Here is a 16,919-nt window from a genome sequence, read left to right as displayed (position 1 = left end):
AGTCTGTAGAGGGGGAAGAGAGGAGAACACAAGCCATGCCCTGCAGAACCCTGGGTTTTGGGGCAGATTAGGGAATTTGGATATGTTGTTCACGATGGGACCCAGGTGTTAGTATTTTTTAGCTTCCAAGGTGATTTTCATATGCAGCCAGGGTTGAAAACCACTGTTGTAGGATTTGGAAAAAGAAGGAGGAGCCAGAGGAATCAAAAGAAACAGAAAGAGTGGCCAGAAAGGTAGCAGGAAAATTAGGATAGTGCCCTGTTGAGTATTTCTGGAGAAGAATGTTTCCAGAAGGAGAGAGTATGCCCAACAGTGTTGTATTCTGCTGTGTGGTTTAGGAATAGGAAGACTAAAAAGTGTCCATTGGATTGCAAGCTAAAAATCATCAGTGACCTTAGGAAGACAAACGTTGGTAGCTTAGTGGAGGTGGCAGCCTGAGAGTCAGTGGGTGAGGAGCGCGTGGGAGGCAGGGAAGTAGAGATGGCACGTGCTGACAGTCATTTCAGCAAGTGTAGCTGTGGGGGAATGGAAATATGGGACAGTTGGGGGGATTCTTGTTTGCCTAAGATGGGGATTGCTAAAGCCTGTTTGAAATGTTGATGAGAATGATCCAGTTGATAGGAGGATTAAGGATGTAGAAATGGGAAAGGTAAATATAGTGAGGTCAGTGATGTAAGCAAAAGTAGGTTTAAAAAAACTGGATGGAAACATACCAAAGCCGTATTTCTCTATGTTTTGTAAAATGTTCTGATGTAAGCATATGTTACTTCTTATTCAGTAAAAATATATTTTTTAAAACAGTACACAATGAAAGATTGAGTTGAACAGGGCAGATTGAACATGTATTTATTCCTACCTCCCCAGATCCTTCTTTTTTTTTTTTTGAGACGGAGTTTTGCTCTTGTTGCCCAGGCCGGAGTGCAATGGCGCGATCTGCAACCTCCGCCTCCAGGGTTCAAGTGATTCTCCCGCCTCAGCCTCCCCAGTAGCTGGGATTTAAGGCATGCACCACCACGCCTGGCTAATTTTGTATTTTAGTAGAGATGGGGTTTATCTATGTTGGTCAGGCTGGTCTCAAACTCCCGACCTCAGGTAATCTGCCTATCTCGGCCTCCCAAAGTGCTGGGATTAGAGGCCACTGTGCCCGGCCTCCCAAATCCTTCTAAAACAAGACTGAAGGAACTTTTAAAAAGAAAGGAGATGCAGCAATGAAGTTTTTCAGCCCTGAAGCAGGTGGATAGATGTGGTAAGCTGAATCTGAAATTGGTACTAGGGAAAACTGAGAAGAAACCCAATTTGCACCCCCACACTTGCTTGGGGCTCAAGAGTTAATAGTACCATTCCTGGAAATAGGAATGAAGTGAGGCTAAACAGACAGCTGGCTGAACATCTTCTAAATAGACCACTTAACACTCACCTCAGCTCCCATTGCCTCCCTCAGTCCCTACTACAGGCATCTGCATCTCTCTGGCCCTGTTATGTGACAGGCTTATTCTCTGGAGAGGCTGCAAAGGAGGCTCTCTGGACATGGGCACCAGGTACAGTTGAGGGTGGGGCACCACATCAAAAATGGGAAGAAGGAGACTTGACGCGCAGATATTGAGATCTCCAGCCTTCTTCCCTAACTCGACTCCCAAAATGTTGCCAACACCCAGAATTAAACCCATCGGGCAGGATATTGGAAGAGCCTTATCTGGAGACTTTTGGAACCAGGCCAAGAGGTTTCTGAGTAAAATGACTTGACCAAAGCTCCCTATGGGCCAAACAGAGACCCACACATAGTTAGCAAGCCCCACCCAAATGCATTCAGCTCTTTGTTCTCTTGAGTGTCCTCTTTTAAGTCTCCGTGGACAACCAAGAACCAGAAGACATTTGGGAAAAGTCTGTGGTGTACAGAGACGAATAAGTAAAGACATCAGAAAAAATATATTTAAAGGAACAGAGACCATGCAGAGAGGAAAAAAATGTATATATGAATACTTACATATAAAATCCTTAGATAAAATAAGTGAATGCATTCATGACACAAAAGTGTAATGCTTGTTTTTTAAAAAAAAGAAGAGAAAGGAACTCTTGGAAATTAAAAATGTAATAGTACAAGTTAGAGACTCAGGAGCAGTGTTGGAGGATAAGCACACATCCCAGAAAATAAAGCTAAAAGATAAGAAAATAGAGAAATAAGAAAAATAAAGGATGGAAGGAAATAGGGAAAGAATAAGAAAACTGAAGGATAGAAATCCAACATCCAGATAATAGGAATATTCAGAAAAAAAGAGTAGCAAAAAAAGGTGGGAATTATCAACAAAATGATTCAAGAAAAATTCCCACCAATTAAAGCCATAATTTTCTAGATTGAAAGAGCCAGCTGCCCAGAGCGCTGGAAGAAAATAAACCTACACTTTCAGCATGGACTTTCAGAGCAACTGAGAACAAAGGAAATCCTACGAGCTTCCAGAGAAGAGAAACAGAGTCATGCGAAGAAACAGGAATTAGAATGGCCTCAGACATTTGTAACCACATTGGGATCTAGAAGACAGTAGAGCAATGCCTTTCAAATTCCAAAGGAAGGTATTTTCCAACTTATAATTCAATATCTAGCCAAACTGTTTCGATTAAATATGAGTGAAACTGAGACATTTTGAGATGTTCAAGTCTCCACAAATCCTTTATCAAACTGGGGGAGGTGCTTTGCCAAAATGAGGAAATAAACCAAGAAGGAGGCATAACAAATGCCAACTTGAGAGAGAGGTGGAGGCACTCCAGGGGCATGGCACAGGGGCATTCCGAGAGGTCTGCTGTGTACCTAGAGGCAGCTGGTTGAGTGGGGCACCTCCACAGGTCCCAGAAATTTGTCTTCAAGTAGATGAAATGGATAAATACCCAATATATTTGAATGTTTGGAGAGGAGAGTTACACAGCAAGGTAAGGTTGGGGGAGTTTGGGGCTGAGTTCATGATAATTAGTCGTAAGCTGGGCAAAAGAAAAAAGTGTCAGATCTAGGGAAGGCAAGAAGGTTTACAGGCATTGAAGCACTCACTGTATACTACAGAGTTTAGTTATAAATAACATTGACATAATCTAGCGAGGTAAACATCCAGTATTGATCCAACTAAGATTACAACAAAACTGTATTGGCAGGATCAGTTCGGAGACCTTCATCCCTTGCAAGTCAATGGATGATGCTTAAAATTGAAAACTCAAGGAGTAGCAATATAAGTGTATTACTTAGCGTTATGGAGGTAAATGACCAAAGAATCAGCTGGAATCATTGAAGTGATTGCCCCGGGGAGCAGGAAATGGGGGAAGATGAGTGGAAAAGAACTTTTTAAAAAATAAGTTTTGGGCCGGGTGTGGTGGCTCACACCTCTAATCCCAGCAGTTTGGGAGGCCGAGGCAGGTGGATCACTTGAGGTCAGGAATTCGAGACTAGCCTAGCCAACATGGTAAAACCCCATCTCTACTAAAAGGGGAAAAAAAATATTGCTGGGCGTGGTGGCCCGTGCCTGTAATCCCAGCTACTCAGGAGGCTAAGGCAGGAGAATCACTTGAACCCAAGAGGTGGAAGTTGCAGCCCCGTCTCAAAAAAAAAAAGTTTCGAAGAACTGTTCAACTATGTTCAACTAGCCTGTGTGCATGTTTAACTTAAAAAAATTTTTTTAATTAAAAAAACCTAACAAAGTATAGCCATGAGAAGATTGGAAAGTCAGTGTCAACCAATATTTATTTGCTTTGAGCTGGTAGAGAGAGTTAATGTGGCAATACTGGTTTTTAATTTCACAAAGGAAAAGTACAGAGAGAGTGAAAGTCCCCCATAATATTCTCTCAAGAGTCAGCAGTTTATTCATTCCAATTTTATGTGCATGTGATTACATACACAGAGCCTTAATTATGTATGTAATACATATACACATTATCATTGTAAAAAAGTCAGACAATATAGAAATATTGGTGAGTTTCTTTTTTCAATAGTATATCATTGACATTTTTACGTCAGAATATATAAATTTGTCATACTCTTTTTCATAGCCGACAGTAGTATTCTGTGTATTGATTTCATAATTTGTTTAAATACTGTCCCATTAATGTGCATTAATGTGCATAAAGTTTCAGTGCTTCAGTAAAGATTATTATAAATAGATCTTCATGCACTTGTCAGGAACTTATTTAGAAATGGATTTTTTGGGTCAAGGGATACATCCACTTAAAAATTTAATAGATCCTGGCAAATCCCTTCAAATCACTTGTGCCAGTTTACATGCCTTCATCCGTCTAAGCATGAGAATGTTTGTTTCTATACACTCTTACCAGTAACAGGTATTATTTATCTTTTTCTCATTTGCCAAAGTAGTAAGTAGAAAAAGCACAATATGTGGATGAAACGTACTTTCTATAAGGGTGATGTTGAGCATATTTTCATACCTTTATTGATTACTAGTATCTCTTACTACTCTGTGAATAATCTTTTTTGTTACTCTTTTGGATTATTCATCTTTTTATTGATTTGTAAAAAGCTTTTAAAATATTAAGGATATTAGCCCTTGCCTAATAGTATGTATGTGAATACTTTTCCCAGTTTGTGGTTTACTTTTTTTTTTTTTTGAGACAGAGTCTCACTCTGTTGCCCAGGCTGGAATGCAGTGGCGCTATCTCAGCTCACTGCAACCTCCACCTTCCGGGTTCAGGCTATTCTCCTGCCCCAGCCTCCCGAGTATCTGGGGTTACAGGCGCCCACCACCATGCACGGCTAATTTTTTTGTATTTTTAGTAGAGACGGAGTTTCACCATTTTGGCCAGGCTGGTTTCAAACTCCTGACCTCCAGTGATCTGCCTACCTTGGCCTCCCAAAGTGCTAGGATTACAGGCATGAGCCACCACACCTGGCCTGTGGTTTACTTTTATATTTTGTGTGTGTATGTGTGTGTGTGTAATAGCAGTTTTTAACTTTTATGTATTCAAATTTATCAGTCTTTTTTTTTTTTGAAACAGAGTCTTACTCTGGAGTGCGGTGGCGCAATCTCGGCTCACTGCAACCTCTGCCTCCCGGGTTCAAGCGATTCTCCTGCCTCAGCCTCCCGAGTAGCTGGGATCACCGGCCCCTGCCACCTCGCCCAGCTCATTTTTGTATTTTTTAGTAGAGACGAGGTTTCACCATGTTGGCCAGGCTGGTCTCGAACTCCTGACGTCAGGTGATCCACCCGCCTCAGCTTCCCAATCTGGATTTCATATCAAATGTAGAAATGTTTACTCAAGCTATTTTATTTAGTAAACACTGTGATCACAGATTTTAGGTCTGTGAGCATCTCAAAAAAAGCTATAAAAATATTTGAAACACAAAATAAATGTTTTTTTGCCCTAGAAAACAAAAAGAAAATTGCTAAGTCTAAGTAATTAAATGCTTATTTTAACTAAATGTCTAAAAATATGGTATTATATCAGTTTCAATAACTAATAAATTCAGTCCGCAAATGTTTAATACATTTGAAAACAATTTATGGGATTTTCCCCACCTCACAGGAGTTCTTATGAACACGAATTATTAAAAACCAATCACAGATTAAATAAGTTTCTTATAGCCAAATGATGGCAACAGCAAGCTACAAGAATCCTTTCAAAACAATTTGTAACAAAATTATAGTTGATAGGAGTTGGGCATGTTAAATATGCTTGGCACGAATTACCAAACGTCCTCCAGAAGGAATATCTGAAGTCCCATAGGGTTACAAGTAGCCTGTTCCTCAGCTTAAAGTTGTAAAACTTAGGTGTGAATTTCTTATTTATACATAAATATTTTTGTTCATCAGGAGTTCGGTGTGAAATAGCTTTTTCCCCTTTCTAGTCAGGAAGCCAGTTGTCTCCATTCCTTTTAAACTTTTCCCCACTGGATTGAAATGTTACCTTTTTCATAAACTATATTCCCACAATGTATGTGTCTTCGATTAATTTTTTAAATGGGAGAACAAATTCCTGCTTATAAATAAATGCAGCTTGGTTGTCAATACTCTTTGAAAAGTTGTTTGGGGTGGGGAGATGTTTTTGGTGGGAAACACTGGCGTTCCCTGCTATCTAGCAAGTGGAGGGGAGGGTCAAAGTGTGTACATACTGCCTGTTTTGAGGGAGAAAGAGTATGTGCCACAAAGAGGAGCAGGCGAATGCCTGGAGCTCAGGGAGGAGCACAGCTGTGTCCAGCTGAGAGCATTGAAGAGGCTTGATGGAATGGTGGACACTCAAGTTGGGTCTTGAAGTAGGGCCAGGTGTTGAAGGCACTAGTCTTCAAGCTGGGGTACCCATGCTCTTGAGGGGATAAGGGTACTCCCCAGGAGAGACATAATACAGATGTCTTTGAGGGCACAATTTCCAGTCCTTAGTCCATCTCTTCTTGTCCAGCTGATCAGCCAAAAGCACACAATGCATGTGGTCCCTGAAATGTGGCTTCTCATCTACTCTCCCATTATTTAAAAAAAAAACAGGCTGCCAGGCATGGTGGCTCATACCTGTAATCCTAGCACTGTGGGAGGCCGAGGTGGGAGGATCACTTGAGTCCAGGTGTTTGAGACCAACCTGGGCAACTTAGGGAGACCTCATCTCTACAGAAACTTTAAAAATTAGCTGGGTATGGTAGCACATGCCTGTAGTCCCAGCTACTCTAGAGGCTGAGGTGGCAGGTGGTTTAAGCCAGGAGGTTGAGGCTGCGGTGAGCCATGATCTCACCACTGCACTCCAGCCTAGGCAACAGAGCAAGGCCTCATGTCTTAAAAAACAAAACAAAACAAAACAGGCACTTCCTGCCCATCTCCATCTTACTATAAAGCATTTCTCAGAGGCATAAAGCCCCCAGGTCACCAAACAGAATATTCAGAATTTTGGGATACATGTCCTGCAGCGCGTCACTCTGGGGCCTGGATGGCAAGTTCTCTTGCAGCTTAGGTTGTTTGCAATATTTTACCTTTAACAAAATTGAAAGAAGAACTAATCATGTTGTGAACTGATAGGTCATTAGAAACAGTTGTTTTGTTTTGTTTTGTTTGAAACGGAGTCTCGCTCTGTTGCCCAGGCTGGAGTGCAATGGCGCCATCTCGGCTCGCTGCAAGCTCTGCCTCCTGGATTCACGCCATTCTCCTGCCTCAGCCTCCTGAGTAGCTGGGACTACAGGTGCCCGCCACCATGCCCGGCCAGTTTTTTTGTATTTTTAGTAGAGATGGGGTTTCACAGTGTTCAGCAGGATGGTCTCGATCTCCTGACCTCGTGATCCGCCCGCCTTGGCCTCCCAAAGTGCTGGGATTACAGGCATGAGCCACCGCGCCCGGCCCTACAAACAGTTTTTTTGATGATAATGTTGACCATGTGATCTTTGTGGCATATAATTCAGAAGTTCAGAATTGAGTGACAGTTCCATAACAGAGCTGCTTCCAGCCCATCTACATATTTGTGTAAATGAGGTTTCCCAATGTAAATGAGGTTTCATTTATAAAAATGGAACAAATTGATTCTGAACTGTACATTCTACAATAAGAATATTGATTTCCAGATAAGTAAACTAATTGGAAAAAAATTCTATTCATCCTTATAAGATACATTTCCCAAAGTTTCTTTATTTTCTATCTTGGATAATTATTTATCATTCTATAGTGATAATCACTAAGGATAACTTAAGCCAGGAAAAAAATGAACACTTAGAGACCTGTGGTTATTAGAAATGAAAGCAAAATTAAACCTTCAATTTACATACACATTTTTGTGGTAGAGTGGTAGATGAAATGATCAGTAAAAGGCTTCTAAGCATACAAATATGTTCTATTAGGATAAAATTCTGTGGGCAAAGTGGGAATAGAAATAGAAGCTCAAGGTGAAAAGGAATGATATAAAAATTCCAGCTATCAAAGAAGAATTTGTTCATGTGTTTTTAAGTGAATAATGGTGGGTTTAAAATTGCTGGGGTTCTTAGATTCCATTGGCGACATTAAAGGGTGATGGAAGAGTTTATTTCAAAAGTATCAATATTTACAATACTCCAGAAATTACATCTTTTGCAGTTACTGATGCATTTTATATATTTATTCAAAAAGATGCAAAGGAGTACATAGTTTTAAAAATTATTTTAAGGTGTAAGCAAGCAAAATATTTTAAGTAGTTTGTGAAGTCAGGGAAGAAGTTTTCCTGATGCTAGAGTCATGGTCATGTTTGTGGACGGATCATAACGATTTAGCGCAGAGACAAGGATTGAAGACAGAGGAGAAAAGGCACACAACTAATGGAGCAAAACTCCAGGGAGAAAGAAATGGGCAGGGCTAAGGAAACAAGCAGAGGATTTCAGTGATAGGAGGAGGGAAGAGAGCCATTACTTTCCCTGAGATTGGAGAGAAAAGGGAGGTAAAGATGGTGACTCTGAGCCAGTGCAGGAAGTAGGGGATGGAGGTATGGATGAGTTTTTCTTTTCCTTTTCATAGAGAATAGGACACAGACATCTTTGGAGACAGTGGGAGCGTCCCACAGTTCTGAGGGAATCGGGGTAAATGAGAACATTAGAGCTGCTTTATATTCCATCCACTTCCAAACCAGTTGAGTTGGTGAATCAGAGAGGCATTAAAGGAGTGCCACTCATCTGAAGGAATCCAAGCTTAGGTCATCTAGCACCCATTTTCAGCCTGATGAGTTTGTCTGATTTCTTAGTAAGGGAATGAATGGATTTGGCAGAGGAGCAGGAGGAGCCTCAGGAGGGCAGGACTGAGGCTGCTTGGTTCATTTATCTCCTGGTTTCTTTTCTCTTTTTCTCACAGCACTTGTCACCTTCTAACATCCAATGTAATTTATTTATTGTGTCTACCACCTTATGTAAGGTCCATGTTTTTTTCACTGATATATCAAAAGCCGTTAGACCACATGACATGTAGTTGGTGCTCAGTAGATATCTGCTAGTAAACATTCAATGAATGAATGAATATGTTTGTACATGACATATTCTATTGTTACTGCAGTAAACTTAACCATAGCAAAAGTCTGGGAAAAAAATCCAATGTTCTTCTATTAGGGAAAGAATGAATAAGCTACAGTATTATCCTGACCATGGAATATATACAACATTTTTAACAATGTATTAGCACTGTAGAAATTGGTTTGAGGCCAGGTGTGGTGGCTCATGCCTGTAATTCCAGCACTTTGGGAGGCTGAGGTGGGCAGATCACTTGAGGCCACGAGTTTGAGACCAGCCTGGCTAACATAGTAAAACCCCATCACTACTAAAAATACAAAAAATTAGCTGGGTGTGGTGCTACATGCCTGCAATCCCAGCTACCTGGGAGGCTGAGGCACAAGAATCACTTGAACCTGGGAAGTAGAGGTTACAGTGAGCTGAGATCATGCCACTGCACTTTAGCCTGGGCAACAGAGGGAGACTATCTCAAAAAAAAAAAAAAAAAAAAAGTCAGGTGAGGAGACTTATGCCTGTAATCCCAGCACTTTGGGAGGCCGAGGCAGGCAGATCATGAGGTCAGGAGTTGTAGACCAGCCTGACCAACATGGTGAAACCCCGTCTCTACTAAAAATGCAAAAAATTAGCTGGGCGTGGTGGCAGGTGCCTGTGATCCCAGCTACTCGGGAGGCTGAGGCAGGAGAATCGCTTGAAGCAGGGAGGCGCAGCTTGCAGTGAGTGAGATTGCGCCACTGTACTCCAGCCTGGGTGACAGAGTGAGATTCCATCTAAAAAAAAAAAAAAAAAAGAAATTGAAGGGATTTCTACAAGATATTTGAGTAGAGGAACACAGGGGAGGCCAATAGTGACAGAAAAATAAATAAATAAATAAATGTGTATGTGGCTTATTCATAAGCACAGAGAAAAGTCCTGGTAAATTATAGGAGTTACCTGGGAAGTCATAACGGTGAAATGGGAAGTGAGGGAAGGGGAAGGCAAATTAGACAGAAAAAAATACTGCACTAAAACCCAAAAATGTGTTATAATCCCATTTATGTAAAATGACACCTATGTATGTAATGGTACATTTGAAATTAGTCTACAGACCTATAGGCAAATTTAAAAACATAAATTTCAGGGCAGTGTGTAATAGGATGCTATTTAACTAAAAACAAACTCAGATGCCCCTGGTGTACATGCATACGTGCTTGGGAATGTGAGTCTGTTTTTTGGACACCTCAGGGTATGGGGCCGAGCGGTGGGAGTGGTCAGGAAATGGCCTTTTCTTTATCAACCTGATTGTGAGTGAGCAGATGAGAGAGAAACTGTGTTAACTGTACCAGTTGGCTGGTCTGACTGAGAAAAGGAATGAGCATCTCTTTAAAATAAACCCTGGCTGGGCACAGTGGCTTATTCATGCCTGTCATCCCAGCACTTTGGGAGGATCACTTAAGCCCAGGAGTTCAAGGCTGCAGTGAGCTATGATCGTGCCACTGCACTCGAGCCTGGGTGATAGAGTGAGACCTTTGTCTATTGAAAAAGTAAGACTAATAATAAAATAAACCCTGACAATGCTGAATTTAATTATGGTGCTCATGGAAAACAAACTTTGCATCTATTTTAACTTGACTACAGTTTGTATTGGTATTCAAAGCTACAAGGTGTCCAGAAAATTCTGTGTCTACTCATTTCCAACTCAATATTACATTTCTTCAGGGTCTCTAAGATAAGACTTATTGAGATGTAAATTGTAGGGCTGCAGAAACCTGGGCAGTTGGCATGAACGTTCTGGGTTCTTTTCTTCTCACCCCTGCCCACCCTCTCTCAGCACATGACGGGATCGTGATTAAGATCGAGGTACAGACCAACGACGAGGGCTCAGAAAGTTTGGAGACACCTGAGCCCCTGATGGGACAGGTGGAAGAGCATGGCTTTCAGGACTCAGAGTTGGGTGACCCCTGTGGGGAACAGCCAGACCTGGACATGCAGGAGCCAGAGAACACGCTGGAGGAGTCCACGGAAGGCTCCAGCGAGTTCAGCGAACTGAAGCAGATGCTGGTGCAGCAGAGGAACTGCACGGGTGAGTGCTGGGCGGGGAGGGCCAGGGAAGTGTTGCCATGAGGCCTTCCAGAGGGCCGCTGCCCCCTGGGACAGCTGTGGTTCCTTCAGAGAGGTAGCTGGACACTGATGGGGCAACAGGTGGGAAAGAATTACCAAGCACGGCCTCAGGTATAGGCTTCGTGACGCAGGACTTGTAAGAACCCATCTCCAACCCAGGAAAGAAGTAGTTACCTCTAAAGACTGGTTCAGGCAAGAACGAAAGGGATCTCAGAGCTCACCTATCCCACCCTTCATTTTACAGGCAGAGGTTAAATAGATTGGGCAAGGCCACACAGAGTGGCAAAGCCAGAACTCTCCCAATGTGTCCTTGATCATCTCATATCACCCTAGAAGCCTCAACTACCTTGAAGATTTCAGCCCTGGAAAGCATGGTTTTCAAATAATGGCAGCACTGCCATTCTGTGGTCGAACCTAGTCTTCATTTTTGTTTAATTATAAAACTTTATCACCATGCTGCTCACTCTTGCTCCTTCTGAGTTCAAGAACAGTAAGGCACTGGGGCTCATGGTGGCCTGATCCCAGGACATCTTTTGTGATGGATTTTCTGATGCGGAGCCATCCTGGCAGGCCCGGGAAAAGCCCTACTTGATCATCATCATGTATTTTTTGAATTCACTATTGGACTTAGGTAATAAATATTTTACTCAAGTTAGACAACTGTATTCATAAATGAAATGAATGTTTTCTTCAATTATTCTCATCTAATTTTGGAAACAGTATTATACTGGATGTATCAGATGAACTGGGCAGCTTTTGCTCTTGTTCTGTATTCTGAAAAAAAAATAGGAATTGAGTGTGTTCCTTGAAAAATTGGTAGAACCCACTTGTACTTTTGTTTTTGTCTGGATGTTTTGTTTATGTGTAAGTCATTCACCATTACATGTTTGTATAACACTTTTATATTTAGAAATATATCCACATCCATTTCTGGTTTTAAAAGTATTATATTGATGTAAACTGCTTAAAAATTATCTGTAGATAATTCCTCCATAATTTGCCTTTTTGCAGTTAATAAAATACCCCATGGTATTTTATTAATGACCATTCCTCTTGGTCAAAAGATATGAATCTAGGCCCAGAGCAGTGACTCACACCTGTAATCCCAGCACTTTGGGAAGCAAAGGCAGGAGGATTGCTTGAGCCCAGGAGTTCATGGCCAGCTCAGGCAACATAGGGAGACCCCATCACTACAAAAAATTTAAAACTTAGCTGGGAATGGTGGTGCATGCCTGCAGTCCCAGCTCCTTGAGAGGCTGAGGTGGGAGGATTGGTTGAAGCTGAGAGGCTGAGGCTGCAGTGAGCCATGATTGTATCGCTGCACTCCAGCCTGGGTGACAGAGCAAGACACTGCCTCAAAAATATGTACATATATGGATCTACCACCTTATTTTTAAGTAACTCCATGGTATTTCAGAAGTGTTTTTGACGTACCATGTTGTCTTTCATAAAAGGATAGTGAAAAGACATAAGGTAGATTCTGAGTATATGCTAAATTGGGACCATCATTGTATAAATTCAGTTGCCTTTTGAGCAGTCCCCATTAATTGTAGTAGAACTTTAGAAAACTACTAAACAGTAGTTTGTGGAATTGTGAGTCTTGAGTTTTGGGGCCAAATGTTTGGTGTTTATCATTCCATTAAGAAAAAAGCACCTTTTTGGCCAGGTGCGGTGGCTCCTGCCTGTAATCCCAGCACTTTGGGAGGCTGTGACGTGTGGATCATTTGAGGTCAGGAATTCGAGACTGGCCTGTCCAATATAGTGAAACCCCATCTCTACTAAAAATACAAAAATTAGCTGGGCATGGTAGCGGGCGCCTGTAGTCCCAGCTACTCGGGAGGCTGAGGCACGAGAATGACTTGAACCCGGGAGGCAGAGGTTGCAGTGAGCCAAGATCGTGCCACTGCACTCCAGCCTGAGCGGCAGAGCCAGACTCAAAAATAAATTTAAAAAAAAAAAAAGATAAAAAGAGATAAGCACCTTTGATCCTCAAGGAGAGTTTAGCCCTTCTCAGGATCTATTTTCCCCTTTGCCTTTCAGATATACTCAGTATTTTCGGGATACACACCAGGGCAACTAGTTACCATACTGTGCAGCTGCCTGCTCTGGATCTTTTAGGCATCCCGCTCCAAGGATGTTCTGGGTCACTTCTTGCTGAGAAGCCTAATACTACTGAGGCAGCCTTGACTCAGCACACCTGTGTCCTGATTTTACCACTGTAGTTCACTGGCTGTGGAGGAGGCCAAGGAAGTGCTAAGGAGGACTGGGAGTCACTAGCAACTTTACAAGACGTTGGCTGGGTCACGAACATTGCTAGCTTCAGTCCCTGTTACTTGAGGAGGTAGACCAGATGGGTCCCAACCTGCAAGCTCTGGAAAGGCCTAGGACTTCATTTGCTATTTGGAAACATCATTTGATATCTCTGAGCTTGGATGACCCATCTGTAAAATGGGGAGAATTCTTGCTTGACTTGCCCTATAATAAGATATTGTGCTCATGAAAAGAAGACAGGTATGAGTGCTCTGAAAAGGTCTTGTTGGTTTGTTTTTAATTATTCTGCACACACAGACTTTTTGTGTCTTCTGTCACAGATGGGTCCAGAGAAGTGAGTGACTTTCTCATGTCACACAAAGCTGGTGACTAAAAATAGAACTCACCAGTTAGTGCCAAATAAGTACAAGCCACTTGAGAAAACTCAAACAGGAGTCGGGAGCCACTTCTTTTCTCTGAAACTTACATTATCATAAAGGACCAGGCTAGAGAGTCAAGGGGGCATCCCTGGGTGGGGCGTACACTGCCTGCAGCTGATCCAGATTCAAGGGTGGTGGAGTCTGACTGTGGCGGTGCATCTTCCACCCATGAGAGGCTGCAGAAGGCTGGGTTCCTGATTCCTAGGGTGGGCACCAGTGAGTACTGTGGGCTCCAAGGAGGGGTGGAGTGCTGTAGGTTTTGATCATCAAGGCAGACGTGGAGAGGAGAGGGAAATTTCTGGAGGAAGCTGAGGGAAGGCACCAAGAGGAGAAATCTCCCAGTGGATTAGGAAAGAAGTGGGCTGGTCTGAGCAGAGTTCAGGCAGAGATGTCCTCAGAGGGGCAAAGACTGAGAACCTTAGAGGAGTGGAGACCCTTTGGTACAACTGGTAGAAACCCATAAGTAGCCTAATGGAAAAAGGAGTGTGTATCACTCACATAATTAGAGAATCGTGAGTATCCAGCATCAGGCATGGCTGGATCCAGGTGTTCCCACATCGGCTCTATGTACTGGTTTCCTTCTTTCCTGCTGGGTCCGGCTCTACCAGCAGTTTCGCATCATAACCAACAGGAAGCGATTTCCCGTGCGGTCCTCCGTATAAAATCCAAGGAGAACTCTTTTTAGCCCCTTTTAAGTCTGGACTCATTCCTGAACCAAACAGCAAGGCCAGCCTGGGTTACGCATCCACCTCGTTGGGGGAGGGGAGCGGACCAGGGGCCGCAGAGAGAGGAGAATTTTCCCAAAAGAAGGAATTTGGGCCAATAATGCAATGTTTCGGTGAGGGTAAAGCAATGCTGTACCTCCATCCAGGTAGGCTAGGGGCGCCAGGCAACAGCTAACGACTTTCTCTCTCTGTCCCTGGAGCAGAAGGGATCGTGATCAAGACAGAGGAGCAAGATGAGGAGGAGGAAGAGGAGGAGGAGGATGAGCTGCCGCAGCACTTACAATCCCTTGGGCAGCTGTCCGGGAGATACGAGGCCAGTATGTACCAGACCCCGCTGCCCGGGGAGATGTCCCCCGAGGGCGAGGAGAGCCCCCCGCCTCTGCAGCTAGGAAACCCCGCAGTGAAAAGGCTGGCGCCCTCCATGCACGGTGAGCGGCACCTGAGCGAGAACCGCGGGGCCTCAAGCCAGCAGCAGCGGAACCGGCGCGGCGAGCGGCCCTTCACCTGCATGGAGTGCGGCAAGAGCTTCCGCCTGAAGATCAACCTCATCATCCACCAGCGCAACCACATCAAGGAGGGGCCCTACGAGTGCGCCGAGTGCGAGATCAGCTTCCGGCACAAGCAACAGCTCACGCTGCACCAGCGCATCCACCGCGTGCGCGGAGGCTGCGTCTCACCCGAACGCGGGCCCACGTTCAACCCCAAGCACGCGCTCAAGCCACGCCCCAAGTCACCCAGCTCGGGCAGCGGCGGCAGTGGCCCCAAGCCCTACAAGTGCCCCGAGTGCGACAGCAGCTTCAGCCACAAGTCCAGCCTGACCAAACACCAGATCACGCACACGGGCGAGCGGCCCTACACGTGCCCCGAGTGCAAGAAGAGCTTCCGCTTGCACATCAGCCTGGTGATCCACCAGCGCGTGCACGCGGGCAAGCATGAGGTCTCCTTCATCTGCAGCCTGTGCGGCAAGAGCTTCAGCCGCCCTTCTCACCTGCTGCGCCACCAGCGGACTCACACGGGCGAGCGGCCCTTCAAGTGCCCCGAGTGCGAGAAGAGCTTCAGCGAGAAGTCCAAGCTCACCAACCACTGCCGTGTGCACTCGCGCGAGCGGCCACATGCCTGCCCCGAATGCGGCAAGAGCTTCATCCGCAAGCACCACCTCCTGGAGCACCGGCGCATCCACACAGGCGAGCGGCCCTACCACTGCGCCGAGTGCGGCAAGCGCTTCACGCAGAAGCACCATCTGCTGGAGCACCAGCGAGCGCACACGGGCGAGCGGCCCTACCCCTGCACGCACTGCGCCAAGTGCTTCCGCTACAAGCAGTCGCTCAAGTACCACCTGCGGACCCACACGGGCGAGTGAGCGCGCGCCCCGCCACCGCTGCCCGGCCAGGTGCGCGGGCCGAGCCCCCCTCGGACACCGCCAGGCCCGAGCCCAGCGGGCGGGGGCGGGGCGCCCCCCAGCCCCTTTGCCGTGAGCTCCCCTCTCCTTTCGTCCCTCCTCCCAAGGACATGGGGGCAGTGAGACCAGGTCCCTTGCTGCCGCGTTTCCCCGGGGCCCCAGGGGGGAGGGCGGACCTGGGGAACCCTTTCGGGCTGTTAATTTCCTTGACAATAAAATGGATGAAACCAATCAGCACGGGGGGCGTGATTTGGCCGCCGGCCACTCAGAGGGGCGGTGTAGGGCCCATCTAGTTGGGGATAGAACTTTATAATTACCTTTTGGATACTGTGGTTCTATTTGATAATAATAGAGTAATTTTTAAAAGACGAGCGTTTCCTGTTTGCCGTTTTTGTTTGGTTTGAAGGGGAGGGTTTGAGAAGGCCCGAGGGACATACGGTAGTGTCAGTTGACAGGTTCCGTTGGGACCCTTTTTTGTGTGCCTTCTCGATTTGGGTGGTGAAGGAGACGCTGATCCCTCCGGTTCTGAAATGGAGAAGGAGAGGCAGGACTGACGTCTAAGGGACCGCGGGAATCCCTAGACCATCGCTTCTGCCCTGGAGTCCGCGAGGATGCTGGGAGCTCAGGACGGAATAGGTCCCAGTTGACTAGCATGATCAACGAGAGTGACCGTCAGGTTTGGAATGAGCTGGAAAGAAGGTCCTGTAGCAAAAGCTGGGCGCTTCCCTCAGTGCCCAGGCGTTCCTGCCTAGCTTGAAATGCAGCTGGCTGAGGAGTAGGGTGGCGGGAGGGAAGCCTAGGGAAGAGGTGCAGAGGCCCCTGGTGCCAGTCTTTGCGGAAGCCACAGAAGGCACCAGTCAGAACATTTTTTTATTTGAATGTTGCACCAAAGCTACTCTGGACTTGCTGAATGCACTAACGAATCCTGGTTTCTCTAGGTATTCATTTCCCATCTGCCTACAGCTCTCTCTTACAGAAAGAGAAACTGCAGGCATATTACATTGCCCACAGAGCGATTTACTCTGCTGATGGGTTTGGCAGTGGCCCAGAGAGAATTCAGGCCATTCGAAGGGACAATTCAT

At 45.0% G+C, this 16,919-nt stretch overlaps 1 protein-coding gene across 2 annotated transcripts in view; it reads left to right on the top strand.

Moving 5' to 3' along the window:
- The window catches only part of ZNF777 (zinc finger protein 777), a 30,229-nt gene extending 14,024 nt beyond the window's left edge, over positions 1–16,205 (top strand). The window contains exons 5-6 of one of the 2 annotated variants that reach the window (XM_011941431.1): positions 10,734–10,985; positions 14,642–16,205. In XM_011941431.1, the coding sequence (XP_011796821.1) occupies positions 10,734–10,985; positions 14,642–15,798 (1,409 nt within the window). In that variant the 3' untranslated portion in view covers positions 15,799–16,205. Of the gene's footprint in view, positions 1–10,733; positions 10,986–14,638 lie in introns of both variants that reach the window. The other variant, XM_011941430.1, reaches the window with a different exon arrangement.
- Positions 16,206–16,919: the final 714 nt, after the last annotated feature.

Source organism: Colobus angolensis, unplaced genomic scaffold (assembly GCF_000951035.1).
Source record: "Colobus angolensis palliatus isolate OR3802 unplaced genomic scaffold, Cang.pa_1.0 Scaffold2, whole genome shotgun sequence".
NCBI classification, from domain to species: domain Eukaryota; kingdom Metazoa; phylum Chordata; class Mammalia; order Primates; family Cercopithecidae; genus Colobus; species Colobus angolensis.
The sequence above is the reverse complement of the archived record's forward strand: the minus strand, read 5'-3'. Positions and strand labels throughout refer to the sequence as shown.